Source organism: Budorcas taxicolor, chromosome 13 (assembly GCF_023091745.1).
Source record: "Budorcas taxicolor isolate Tak-1 chromosome 13, Takin1.1, whole genome shotgun sequence".
Lineage (NCBI taxonomy): Eukaryota > Metazoa > Chordata > Mammalia > Artiodactyla > Bovidae > Budorcas > Budorcas taxicolor.
In genome coordinates, this window is record NC_068922.1 from 75,630,573 (window position 1) to 75,645,102 (window position 14,530).

General features: G+C 49.2%; 1 protein-coding gene across 1 annotated transcript in view; it reads left to right on the forward strand.

Annotated features, from left to right (window-relative positions):
• Positions 1-14,530, forward strand: part of EYA2 (EYA transcriptional coactivator and phosphatase 2) — a 170,178-nt gene that overhangs the window by 139,277 nt on the left and 16,371 nt on the right. The window contains exons 10-11 of the mRNA XM_052650803.1: positions 8,237-8,295; positions 13,750-13,910. Coding sequence (XP_052506763.1) covers positions 8,237-8,295; positions 13,750-13,910 — 220 coding nt within the window. The remainder of the gene's footprint in view (positions 1-8,236; positions 8,296-13,749; positions 13,911-14,530) is intronic.

Consider the following 14,530-nt stretch of genomic DNA (forward strand, 5'->3'; position numbering starts at 1 on the left):
ACCCAAGGGGAAATTCTTTAAATAAATATAATGAATCAATGACCTTTGGAAACTGAAATTGTGGATAAAAACATACATCTCTAAAGAGGCACCAAGTCCAGCTTGTTTTAAACAAGAGTACCACCAAACATTCAAGGAAAGGCTAAATAAGTCCCATCCTCCACAAACTGCAAAGCACAGAAAAAGAGGGGGTGCTCTCCCATGCATTTGAGGAGACTGATGTCACCCTGAAATTAAATCTGGACTTTGAGCACATGACAAAAGGATGAATCGCTGTCATTGATGATGAGCGGTGGGACGCTCCTGCACCTTTACCCAGGCCCTGTGACTCTTTATGTAAGTTCCACTGACCCGGTCTGAACTTCAGTTTCCATGCTGGTGAAAGGAGAGGTCTGGACTATCATTGGAATCCTTTATTAGGCCAGCCACATGCCTCATTTCATAGGTACTGCTGCTGCTAAGTCGCTTCAGTCGTGTCCGACTCTGTGCGACCCCATAGACAGCAGCCCACTAGGCTCCCCTGTCCCTGGGATCCTCCAGGCAAGAATACTGGAGTGGGTTGCCATTTCCTTCTCCAATGCCTGAAAGTGAAAAGTGAAAGGGAAGTCGCTCAGTCACGTCCAACTCTTAGCGACCCCATGGACTGCAACCTACCAGGCTCCTCCGTCCATGGGATTTTCCAGGCGAGAGTACTGGAGTGGGGTGCCATTGCCTTCATAGCTACAAGTGGATGCAATAACCATATTTCATGATTTTAAAATCCTAGAGACCTTGAAGGCCCAGAAGCAATGACACTCCTGTGGCAACTAGCATACCTAGCACCCAGATCTTGGCTTCTAAACACCATTTTCCAGTGAAAGGAACCAGCGCTCCTTGGATATGAGACTGATTCTAGGGCTGGGACAAGAAAGACACTTGGTAACATGGAGCATCTCACAGTGCCCCAAACTAAGGACATACTCACAAATCCCTGTGATGATGGGGTATGTCACAGGGATACAAGAGCTGACCAGAAAGAGTTCCCAATGGTTCGAGCTGGAACAATTTGAGTACTAAAACAAATAACATAGCACCTAACCCTAAGTATGGGCTTCCAGGTGGCACAGTGGTAAAGAATCTGCCTGCCGATACAGGAGATAAAAGAGATACGGGTTCAATCCCTCAGTTAGGAAGATCCCCTGGGGTAGGAAATGGCAACCCGCTCCAGTATGCTTGCCTGAAAAGTTCCATGGACAGAGGAGCCTGGCAGGCCACAGTCCATGGGGTCACAAAGAGTCAGACGTGACTGAGCAACTAAGCACACACACACCCTAAGTATAAAGTAAGTACCCGTGAGTCCATCCTGACACAGATGAATGATTGAATAAATACATAAGTGGGGGAGAAGGGACAGCTTTACAGTGCAGAGACCTGAGGGACACCGGCTGAGCCAGGCGACCAAGGTCAGAATCACCAGTGTTACATCATGTTGACAGCATACGCTTGATGGGACGTGTTGGGAGCGGCACTTTTACCTCTGTGATCTTCCTCCCCAAAACCCCTAGCCCCGGTCTAACCACGAGAAAAACCTCAGAGAAATCCCAGTTGAGAGACATTCTGCAAAATACCTGACCAGCATTCTTTTAAACTGTCACCAAAACCAGGGAAAGTCTGAGAAACTATCACAGTCCAAAAGAACCTAAAGAGACAAGACAAAAAAATATAACGTGGTACCCCAGATGGGATCCTGGAAGGGAAAAAGAACAGTAGTGGAAAAACGGAATTAAAAATAGACAGTACCTAATAATAATTTAGTGATATTTATTAGTTGTGACAAGCTGTTTGAATATAAGATGTTAACAATAAGGGAAACTGGGCATGTGGTATATGGGAATGCCTTATACTATAGTCATAACTTTTCTGTAAATCTAAAACTATTCTAAAATTTAAAGTTTATTGTTAAAAAAAAAAAAAACTGAAGACTCATCCAGTAACTTGCCCAAGATCACACACCTAGGAAATGGCAGAGCTGGTACTTGAACGCAGGGTTGGGCTTTTGTAGGCCAACTACAAAGTCGAGGCCACGTGAAACTGAATGTGTCTACCCCCGTTCTCTTCTGCCCCATTCCCTGAGATGTATTAATGTGTAGCATCCTGATGTGTCCATGGGATTAGGACTGAAGACTGCAGGGTTCTGCTTTGCTTCTAAATTGTTTCATCAGCAGAACTGACCATCCATGAATCTCTTGCAGTGGTGAACTCAATTCAGTTTGAAGCTATGGAATTCACAATAGTAATACTAGCAATAATCAAGACAAACGTGTATGTGGTATTTTCTACAGTCGAGGGACTTTTCAAAGTGCTCTATCTGTATTGATTCATTCAGTCCTTACAAAACTCTATGTGGGAAGTACCATTCTGCAGCTCAATTACAAAGAGGCTGAGAGTCAAAAAGATTCAATACCTTGTCCAAGTTCATTCTGTTAGTAAGTAGCAGAGTCAGAATTTGACCCAGATCCCAGAGTCTGTGCTGTATTCTCTGACCTTGCAAAAACCAGTTTAAAAAAAAAAAATGGACACTACTTCACGATTTCCCAGTTCAGTAGATAAAATAAATCAGCCAGTGTATCAGGCCTAGATTCATCCTACAGGCCCCACAAATTGCAGAAACAGAGAAACATTTGTCATGAAATGAGGTAGAATTGGGGCAGTTTTTACAAAGGCAGTGACATTAACAAACCTTTGCAGGCTTTAGATAGTTGAACAGAGAGAGGGGGAAGCATTCAGAACAGAAGGCACAGCAAGTGCAAAGGCCCTGGGGCAAGAGGATGAGGGTTGTTGAAGGACTAGCAGAGGCTATGTCTGCAGTGTGTTGGGAGATGGGGGGTGGAATCCAGTGATGAGTGGCAGGGTGTGCAGACAAGTGGGACCTGAGTCATGGTGAGGACTCAGAGGGAGGTGGGAGCCATTGTGGGGTTTTGAGCAGGGGAGGGCCAGGATCTGTCTTAGGGTTTAGCAGGATCCCTCTGGCTGCTGGATGAAAACTAGGCTGGAAAGATGGAGGGTAGAAATGAAGAGGTGATTGTAATAGTCTGAGTCAGAGGTCCACCATCTTCTTCTGTCAGGAGCCAGACAGTAAATATTTTAAGAGTTTCGGGGTCAGACTGTCTCTCTCTCAACTACTTACTTCTCCTGTTGCAGGGCCAAATCAGCTACAGACCCGAAGTAAATGAATGAACATGGCAGTGTTCCAATAAAACTTTATTTATACAACAGGTGGCCGGACAGAATGGCACAAGCGCGGAATTTTGTTTTTCAGTTCTGTTCAGTCACTCAGTCATGTCCGACTCTTTGCAACCCCGTGGTTTTTCATCAGTGTAGACCCCGGGGATACTGGCTGTCTCCATGTCTAGTCTGCCGCTTTTTGCCCTGCAGGACGTCTTTGTGCTAGCCTAACAATCTCCGTCTTCCTGCTGAGCCAGCCGGGTAGGAGTGTCCTGAATGGATATACCACAGTTCATTCCACCGTGACCCAGATGAGGGAACTGCAGGTGATTGCAGCTTCACACCGGGGTGACCGGCCTCCTTGCGCAGGACTCTTTGTGTGTGTTTCTCTGGGTCAGAAACCGTCAGTTCCTCAGCACCACTGCGCCTCACCAATGTCAAGGCCACAGGAACCCACCACTCTGTCTTGGAAGGGTGTTCCTGCTCAGATCTGCCCCCCCCAAATTATAGTCACACTTTGAGTCCAGAGAGGCCAGAGGCACCCTGGGCAGTGAGAAGCTGGCATCCTCAGCATGAGCCCGGTTGAGGAGCCGGGGGTCCTTGCCCCAAGGACCCAGCCCAGTTGAGGAGCCAGGGGTCCTCGCCCCCGGGACCCAGCCCATCCTCACATCCTCTGCCCTGTCCCGCTCCCCTCGGTGCCGGCTCGGCAGGTAACTCGATCCAGGTCAGCTGGCGGAGTATGAGGTAGTGTCTAGCTGAGCGTCATGGTATTTTATTAAGCCCGAAATGTGATCGCTACTGTTGTCACACTTTAGCGCCCCCAGCAATCCCCTGGCAGATGAGAAAACCAGAGCCTTCCCGCATGCCTTTCCCCTGACGTCAGGGAAAGTGCAGGGAACCCTGCCCGGGGGCCCGAGAGCCTGGGTGACCCCCCGGAGCAGCTTTCAAGCCTGAGGGAAGGACCGGGGGCCACTGGGTGGTGTTTTTCTAATTTCAGGCAAAGCAATGTACTGGGGGAAATCTGCTATTAATTTCTCCTCGGTGCCTGGGTCTCGGAAGTCAGCACTGGCTTTTCAATACAGTCTTCATTAACCTATTAGGATGGCGGGCCCTAGGATCCTTCTGTCTAAATGACGTTGCTCTGGATCGGGGGTCTGAAACAAGGATGCCCACAGGGACCCAGGTGAGGTAAAGTGAGGAAAGCCCAGCAGAGGCTGTGGAGGAGTGGAGATGGAGCTTGAGGCTGTGGATGGTCAGGACAGAGGCATGCAAGCCCTCCCTTGCCAGAGCATGTAAATTCTCAAAGTAGCAGAAAATCTGGAGAGACGGAGAAAGAGGGAGAAGAAGAGAGAGAGAAGGGAGGGAGGGGAAGTGAGGGAGAGAGGCAGGGACAGAGACGGCTGTTGTTCCAAAAATTGTTTTACTGTTTTAAGACAGTTTGGGCTAGATGAGATACCTCTCCTGGCCAGCTTGCAAGCTCTTCCCTAACTGAACCTGTCAGCACAGCAGTGCAACTGTCCACCCTGTTCCTCTGTCCCTCCGGAGCTGCACTGTCCAGTGGAACTTTCTGCAGTGATGGAAATACCCCTTCCAGTATGGTAGCCATTGGCTCCATTTGGCTATGGAGCCCATGAAATAGACCCAAGGAACTGAATTTTCCACTGAGTTTTTTAATTTATTTATTTATCTTGGGCCACACTGGGTCTTCACTGCTGCACACGCGCCTTCTCTAGCTGCAGCACGTGGGCATCTCACTGCAGCGGCCTCTCTCATTGTGAAGCCTGGGCTCCAGGGTGCGTGGGCTCAGTAGTTGTGGCACACGGGCTTAGTTGCCCTGTGGCATGTGGGATCTTCCTGCAGCAGGGATCGAACCCTTGTCTCCTGCATTGGCAGGCAGATGCTAAACCACTGGACCACCAGGGAATTCCTCTACTTAATTCTAATTGACTATAAAGAACCACGTGTGGCTGATTGCTACTGTATTAGATAACATGATTATCGAACCTTTTCAGTCGGAGGTATGCCATCACCACTCTAGGAAAGAACATGCCGTCTCAGGGACGGGGATCAATTATACCACCAAGAGATTAGAATCCTGAATGCATGGAAAGAAAGGCCATGTGGAATCATAAGTAGAAATGGCGTAGGTGTCAGCCAGATGTTTGCTAGCTCAAAGAGTGGTCATTCAGTGCCTCCCAGGTTTTTTTTTCCACTACTACCCAGAGAGTCTCTCAGTCGGGGTCAGCGCTGAGCGTCCGCCATGTCACTTGCCCTCTGGTCTGGCTGCCCTCTGCCCAGGGCTGACCCCAAGGAAGCCCCTGGGTGGACGTCCCTGCTGTTGCTCCCATCCAGGCATGTCAGAGCGCACCAGCCCCCTGCCAGGGACCTGAGACACACCAGGTCCCATACCATGGGACCCCAAGTCCTACTTTAGCACTGCCACAGAACTGTGGGCAAAGCAGGCCAGGGACTCTGGGCACAAACCTCTTTCCAAGCCAAAGGCTTCAGCAAACCCCCTTCCCGTCCACAGCCCCTTGAGGAGGCCAGGGAGGGGTCAGCGCCACACTACTCCTTCTAGGTTCCCACCTTGATCTCCACAAAGCCGCCCAGGCTTCCCCAGGTGTGACTGTCTCCACCCTGCCCCCTGTATCTCCATGACAACCAGGTTCCCGCTGTATATCTCTCACAAGTGATGGGAAGGTGGTTCCATTATCCCCCAGCAAAGCTCCTGTCCTCAAAGATGAATTCCAGCCTCCTCCTTGTGTAAAAAGAAATCTGCTCAAAATGTCGATAGCACCATTTTTCTCCCCAGCGTGTCTCCTCCTGTGAGGAGTCCAGGGACGTAACAACCAGTTTTTTTTCTCCGAGGTCAAGCTCAGAGTTCCACGTGTGTCTTCTCTCTCTAACAGTCTTTACTAGGAGGTCTCTACTCCCTGAAATTGTCTTGCAAAACCCAAAACGTGGATGTTTACAAATCTTAACACAGTAATCAAAGCTAACATTTATGTAGCACCAGGCGTTTTTTCTCTCGTCAACCATGTAAGCAGGTTCAGTTGTTATCTCCATTTGCCAGTCTGACCTCTGAGGTTCAGGATGGCTGTGTCATTTGCTCAAGGTCACACAGCTAGGCAGTGGTTGGATCCAGGATCCAAACCCAGGCGATCAGATTCCAGAGCCTGAGCTCTAATCAGTACCAAGGTGGCATGCACAGCGCACTCGTGATTTTTGCCTTGTAGATCTTTCACCTGAATGTACTTTATGCTGGAGGTGGAGCTCTTCACAGGGTTGGTGGGACTTGCATGTGACTTCCTTGGGGGCTCTGGCATCACTCTTGCCTCTTGGTTGCCAACTGCAGGAAACCCCTCTCCACTCCCTTAAACAGAAACATCCGTGTATTCCTTTCCTGTGACTGCTGTACAAATTACCACACACTTAGTGGCTTAAAACAACACTGCTCTAGAGGTCAAACGTCCAAAATCAATTTCACTGGGCCGAAGATGTCGGCAGAGCTGGTTTCTTCTGGAGGCTTTAAGGGGAGAAACTGTTTCTTTGCCTTTTTCGACTCCTGGCAGCTACCTGTATTTCTTGGCTTGTGGCCTCTTTCTCCACCTTCAATGCACCTCACTCCAGTTCTCATCTCTGTCATCAAATAATACCCCTCTGCCTCTTACTTGCAAGGACCCTTGTAATTACATTCAGGATCCAACCAGCATACTCTCCCCATCTCGAGATGGTTAACTTAATCACATCTACAGAGTTCCTTTTGCCCTGTAAGGTTTCTGGGATTAGGACATAACACATCTCTGGGGGGCTGTGGTTCAGCCTATTCTAGGGGTCAGGGTGGCCTCCTCTCAGTTGCGGCGGGATAGAGCAAGTCATGTGATCGGACCCCATCCGTCTCTCCAGCTCCCAGACCTGCTTTCCTCTAACAGCCCCAGGCTTAACCCCACCATCCAGCAGCCCCAGGGAAAGGAGAGCTCCTCATTTTCAAAAGTCCCAGGACTGGTTCTCATTGGTCCATCTGAGACCACACCCTCATCTCTGAAGCAATCACTGTGGCCAGAGGACCCTGGGCCTCTCTGATTGGCTGAACCTGGGTCACGTGCCCACCAATGTCCTCCCCTCCTCTCTGTCTTAACTGCCATGTGTTAAGGTAGTTCTGTAAACAGAACATGAGTGGTGGCCGGCAGCTTGTTACTGGAATCCGTTGAATGGCCAGTGCTTGAAAGGGTAACCTGGCACACAGTAGAAGTGAAGCTGCTCAGTCGTGTGCGACTCTTTGCGACCCCATGGACTGTAGCCTACCAGGCTCCTCAGTCTGTGGAATTTTCCAGGCAAGAGCACTGGAATGGGCTGTCATTCCTTCTCCAGGGGATCTTCCCCACCCAGGATCAAACCCAGGTCTCCTGCATTGCAGACAGACAGACGCTTTACCCTCTGAGCCACCAGAGAAGCCCAAACCATATGCCTGGCACATAGTAAATGCTCAATAAATGATGGTCACAGATGGTGGGACACAGAGGGGAACTTGGGCAGGGGGTATCTCCCGAAGCTAATGCTTGAAGGATGCAAGGTTCACTAAGCGGATGAAAGCAGTGAGCCCTCCACACAGAGGAAGCACCTTGAACAAAGCAAAGGCTTCCACCGTATGGCCATGACGACCATAGGTCCTAGTGTACCTGGGGACAGAGGGAGATTGCATTGGTCCTATTTTGTGCCTGTCCTCCCAGTATATTACTAATAGCAGCCCCCTTTACACTGCAAAACTGTCAGGGTGTGCATGATAAATTAGAGTCATCACCACCCCTTATAGCCAAGCAGCTCCTTCATAAGGAAACCAAAGGCAGAAGAGGATGAGACTTACCCAAGGTTACCCAACATTTAGTAGCAAAGTCTGGACTAGAATTCAGGACTCCTGACTCCCAGTCCAATGCTCCTTCATCCTCCAGCTTATGAAATCAGCTCTCAAAGGCTGCATCAGCTTCACCAGTCACATATCTCCCTTTTTCTCTTCTTGTCAAATTCTCCATAGGATTGTGACCAGATCCACGTGGATGATGTCTCATCTGATGACAATGGGCAAGATTTAAGGTAGGAATTCAGGGAGTCAAAAATGCCCCTTCTGATTACGAATCAAGCTCACCTATCACTGGGACACAGAGAGGAGGCTGGTTATCAGGGCCAGGGTGTGCCTGCCTCCACCATAACTGGGACTTATTTCTCTGAACTCAAAAAGCACAATCGTGCCCCCGACCCTGCAGCTTCTTCCGCATCATCTCAAATTACTGGGGCTGAGCTTTCCACAAATTCCCTGTAACTCTGCTTCTGCTGATCTCTTTGTGGGTCTCTTTTCCCCCTGCTTACTAAAGTAATGCATGCATGGAGGCATGGGTTCAGTCCCTGGTCAGGGAACTAAGATCCTGCAAGCTGCACGTGCATGGCAAAAAATAGAGCATTAAAATATTATAAAAACAGAATAAATGCATGCATATTGTAAAAACTGTCATACACCACTTCTAAGCTTGCCTCCCAGAATCACTACCATCAAGAGTTTAGTACACCTTTTCCCAAGGATTGACTGCATTCATTAACATATGTATATATTATTTGATATAAGATCAGCAGTCAATACTCAAAAATATTTCTGAATTAATAAATGGCATGTTGGTTTTCTAGGAAAATCACTCCTAGGACATGAATTCCAGAAATAAGGTCCCCAACTGCTCAAAATGAGAACAGCTTTCTGAAGAATGTGGCTGAGGAATGTTCCAAGCCTGCCCATTATAAAAACAGAACCCTTGTTAATCTGTGCTTATCAAAATGATCACTATTCAGCACCTCTCAGCCCATCAAAAGTATTGTGAGACCAAAACGATATTTTGCTTGTGGGCCGTTTGTGGTAATTTCGCTTAACATTGGCTTCTGAGGTGTGTCTTCCAACTTACTCCAAAAAAAGAAATCAAAGTGTCTGTTACTGAGCCCTGCAAGTCTTTTCAAAGCCCAGCTCAATTAGAAGTGATCGGTGGGCATCGCCTGCTTCGCCTTAATTAGCCATTCTGCAGTCAGGCCTGGCCAGGACCAGCCAGGCTCCAGGGCCCGCCAGGACTGCTCAATTTATGGAGTAAATAAATCCCAGATCAAGGCTAATTGTGTCCTTTCCATGAAGTCATCCCTGGGAACCACTCTCCCTTTCAAAGCAATAAGCGACCAGTGTTCCGTTTTTATCCTTTCTGCTGCAGTGGCTGGCTTGAATCGAAAGCAGTGCCCCTCTGAACCCTGATTCGAGCTGAGCTGTTGGTACCTCACTTCAAGAATCCACAATCCAAGGGTGCTTTTTGCCCCTAGGAGCCAAATTCCCCATGTGTTCATTCAGGAAATATCTGTTAAGGACCTACTGTGTGCTAGGCATCAAATGCCCCTCCCCTTTTTTTTCTCAGTTAATAGTAAAAACTGAGACTGCCCTGGTGGACCAATGGTTAAGACTCTCTGCTTCCAAGGCAGGGGTCACAGGTTTGATCCCTGGTCGGGGAACTAAGACCCTACGTGCCATAAAGGTGGCCGAAATATAATTAATTAAAAAAAAGAAAAACACCGTAAAAAGCAACAGTGGTACCGTCCGTATCTTGCACCATGCCCTGTTCCAGATGCTTCGCGTGGCTTACCTCTTTGCACCTTCACAGCAATTAGGAAAAAGTGGCTCTTTTCATCCTCATTTTACACTGGGGAACAGGAGGTACAGAGAGGTTAAGTAACTTGCCCAGCCTGACACAGCTGGTAAGTTGGGGAGGAAGGATTCATGGACACCCTGCCCTGCCCTCCGCCTCTTGGCAGAACATCCAGCCATCTCCCCAGGGTGTCCTCTGAGTTTCGAGTCAGTGTCTTTCAAGAAGAAATCCTCTAGCCTTTCTGCACTACCCAGGGAGGAGATACTGGTGGCTGCAGATCCCAGAGCTGACACCTGTCTCTCCCGGAGGCTCTCGGGTTAACCCGCCCACCGCTGCTCTGTGTAGCACAGACTCTCCTCTGAGCCGTCCCTGCAATACCAAGGGAGCTTCACCAGCAGGTCCGATGCGGTGGATACTGGTCCGGGAAGCCCTGCACATGCACGGCACCATCTCCCGCGAGTACCCAGGAGGTCGTGCCGGAGCTCTGCTTCTCCAGGGATCCAGAAGAGTTTGAAAAAGAAGAACAAGCCGCTTTTGAAAAGGACGAATGTTAGGGTGCATGGATGCCCCAGCACCCAAGTTCACTGCCACTCAACCAAGGTCACAGATGGGTCTAAAATCACACAGACGCACTCTGTGCCTGCCCAGCGGCTCCTCATTGGAGACTGTGGTGCTCAGACCACTGGATGGGAAGTGGTCTGAAGCTGTTCTTCCACAGACTCTTTAAAAAAAAAAAAAAGGAAAAGAAGTTGATAGAAATTAAATGAAAAAACAAAATTCTCTAACAAGATGAGAACCTTGACAGCAGAGAGGAAGGAGCATGTGGCAATTTAAAGCGTGGGTTCTTGGGGTGTATGATTCTCCTTAGTAACAACATTTGTATTTCAAACCTTATGAACATTCCCTCTTATAATTTGTCTTCCTAGGGACATGGTCTTTGTATTGTAATTTGTCAAATCCACTGACTTTCATAAAAAATACATATTTTCCCAACATATGTAAAAACAACTATAGTTGAATATCACTCATCAGGCTATTCATCTCAGTGGTTTTAAATACTACTCCAAAATGTGAAACTTAAATTTCAGGAAAAAGTCTCTTAATATTTTTTATAAAATATTGTGAAATATCCAAAATATTTTCCCTTACTGTGTCAATTGAAAAACTCTTATAAAATTTCCTTTACTTGATAAAACTAATGAGTTAAAAATTTTTTTAAATCCAGAGTAAGAGACCTTATATATAACAAGCTATGTAATGATTTCCATTTAACATTAGACTTAGTGGTGGTCACTCGGATAAGAAGTAACCTTGTATTTATCCAGACACCCAATAAAGCAAAATTCTCAGGTGGAAAAAGTGTCGGTTCAGCAAAAGAGGAGCCCTGATGGGATAAAGTCACATAGCCCCCTTTTCCCTCAGGTTAAGAATGTGCTCACAAAGTGCCCAGCACAATGAGTAATCCTTACTAAATGGCTCTCTGTCCCTTTGATTAGATGTTGTCTGCTCCCTTTTACTAGTTGGGCGTATTTTATTTCTCTTTCGCCCCTGATCACCGCCACCCAAGGGAGGGTCTGAGAAAAAAGCGACAGCAACACCTCTGTGTAACAAACCCGGCGGCATCTTTCTGGGAAAGAGGCAGGACTGCATAATTTCCCCTTCCAGCCCTCAGGGGACCTGGTCCCAGCTTGTGCAGAACTTCTGGGGCCAGCATCCACTGTGCCAGACCCGCTGGGGAGCCTCCCTTGCGGTTCAGGGATGGTGGGGAGGAGAGTCTGTGCTACACAGAGCAGGGTGGGCAGGTTAACCTGAGAGCTTCTGGGAGACGCAGGTGTCAGATCTGGGACCAGAGTCATGCAAACAAGTTGTTAGAACTGCCACATCTGATCTCCATGCAGAAAACATTTTTTAGTAATCTTCTCAATATCTCAGAAGTTACTATATTAAATACCACATTATCAAGCTAGTGCTCGAACAAGTTAATTACACACAATCTGTATTTTTCTTTTTTTTTTTCTTTTTTTTTTGGTCATGCTACACAGCTTAGGAGATCTTAGTTCCCTGACCAGGGATTGAACCCACACCCTCAGCAATGAAAGCATGGAATCCTAACCACTAGGCCACCAGGGAATTCCTCATCTTTTTAAATCTGAGTAATTCAGTAAAGAGCAGAGCAGAGACTGTGATCACCCCTGTTCGAATCTACCATCTCCAACTCACCACTTGCTGATATTATGACTGACTTGCTTCCAATCTTGTACACACTCACAAATGTCTGTGAAAAATGACCCAGGTGAATGTGTGTGCGTGTGTGTGTGTGTTTATGGCCATATGGGCAAGAATTTGTCTGAAGAACAGCTTCTGTCAGCCCATTGGTATCTCTGGGATTGTCCATCCGGCCGCCTCTGGAGAGAATCCCAGCATCTGCAGCTGAGCCCTTTCGCATTAAGAGGACCCCCGTCAGTGTCCTCCTGGGCTGCCTGCCCCAGTGGTGAAATTAGCTTTCAAATTTGAGCCATCAGCAAAGCATCTCTGTGGATCCTGCACGGGTTTTGTCATCACCAGTTCGATATTCAGGCTGAGCCCCACGCACAGGAGAGAATGACCCAGCACTTCCCATTTCCAAATTCCCTTTTCTCTGTCACAGCACCTGCGTTGAACTAGGGATACCTAAGGTACAATTCCCCAGTGTTGTTTCACTCCTAGTGCATCATATCTCCACCCTCAAACCCATCACAGACAATCCAGAAACAACAAAATAATAGGAAGAGATAAACGTCAGCTAACCACCCCCCACCCCCCACCCCCGCCATTGAGAGGCCCTGGTACCACACTGAACTGCTCCCACCCCACACCCAGGCTTCTTCTCTCTGAAGAGACCTTCACTTTGGAAGTTTTTGGTCTGCACGTTGCCTTGTGACGTCCCATGATTTTGCAGACCTGCACCAGGCTTCCAGTGGAGGGAAAGAAAATGATGTTCCGTGAGAGGTGGGGTTTTCCTTCCCACGCTCTAGCTGCTGTAGGTGACGAATCGCCCAAAATTCCCCCTTCTGGTTCCCAGCTGCCACACCTGTCATTAACTTCCTGTGATGCTCTGACACGTCCCCAGGGCATGGTTCGTGCTGACAGAGGGTTCTGTCTGCAAAGTACCAGCAATCGACTCTGCCTGATTTTTTCATTTTTGGCTTCAGCGTTGTGCACAGGCTTTCTCCAGTTGGGGCAAGCAGGGGCTCGTCCTCCTCGCAGAGCGCAGGCTTCTCGTTGAGGTGGCTTCTCCTGTTGCGGAGCACAGGGTCTAGACTGCGGGCTCAGTAGCTGTGGCTGGGGGGCTTATCTGCTCTATAGCACATGGGATCTTCTGGGACCAGGGATTGAACCTGTGTCCCCCGCACTGGCAAGTGGATTCCCAACCACTGGACCACCAGAGACGTCTGACTCTGCCTAGTTTAAAAGATAAAATTAGCGTGGGGAATGCCTATGGAAAGATACAGAGACGCTCACAGCAGAGGAAGAAAGGGTTAGCCGCCAGGCCTTTCGAGGCATGTGAGGCAGGGCAGATTTGGGGATCAAAGTGCTTTCCTTGGCTTGGCCACTGCATGCAGGGAACAGAATGACTGCCCCTCAAAAAAAGAAGACAGAGATGCTCTTTGATACCAGAAGGAAAGAGAATGGATGCCGACTTGGCACGAGCTCAGGATGCCACCGTTGTTTGGGAAGTTAATGAAAGCCCTGATGCTGCTTCTCCCAGAACGCAGATACTCAGAGCATCCTCGCACGTTCGGGGACACAGTCAGACATAAGCCTACCCACGGGTCTCCTGGTGAGAAGCTCCCACCTCCCCACAGTAACGCTGTCTCTTCTCCCTCTGCCGCCTCCCCAGCACCTACAACTTCTCCGCCGACGGCTTCCACAGTTCGGCCCCGGGAGCCAACCTGTGCCTGGGCTCCGGCGTGCACGGCGGCGTGGACTGGATGAGGAAGCTGGCCTTCCGCTACCGGCGGGTGAAGGAGATGTACAATACGTACAAGAACAACGTCGGCGGTGAGCGGGCGGGGGGAGGGCCGCCCACGGCGCTCAGAGGGGCTGCCTGCCTGGGCCCGGGGCGCACCCCCGGACCAAAGGGAGCTCATCAAGAGTGGACGCTGTCACTCACACCCCACCTGTGCGGCGCCAGGCTCCGAGAGGCCCGCAGACCCTAGCTCACCCGGGGTGGCCCTCGTGGTGGCCTCTGGAGAGCACTAGGACCTCGTCACCCCCACTTTGGGTCTGGGGAGGCTGAGGAAGAGATGACGTGTCCTGCCCGTGCATGATCACGCCTCCGGCCCCGCTGCAGTTCTCCACCTCTGGTCCTCGGGCCAGCAGCATCAGGGTCACCGGGAGGCTCCTTGGAAATGCAGATTCTCTGGCCCCCACCTCAGACCTATCAGATCAGCAGCTCTGGGGTGGGCCTGGCCCTTTGCATCTTGACTGGCCCTCCAGGTGATTCTGATGCTTGTTGAAAGCTTGAGGGCCACGGGCTTCAGCCCTCACTACTCAGACTGTGGCCCCTGGAGCAGCCACATGAGCATCACCTGGGAGCTGGTGGGAAATGCCTCCCAAGGCAACCGAGTCAGAGCTGTGTCTTTACCAAGATTCCCAGGTGATTCGTGAAAACACTGGTT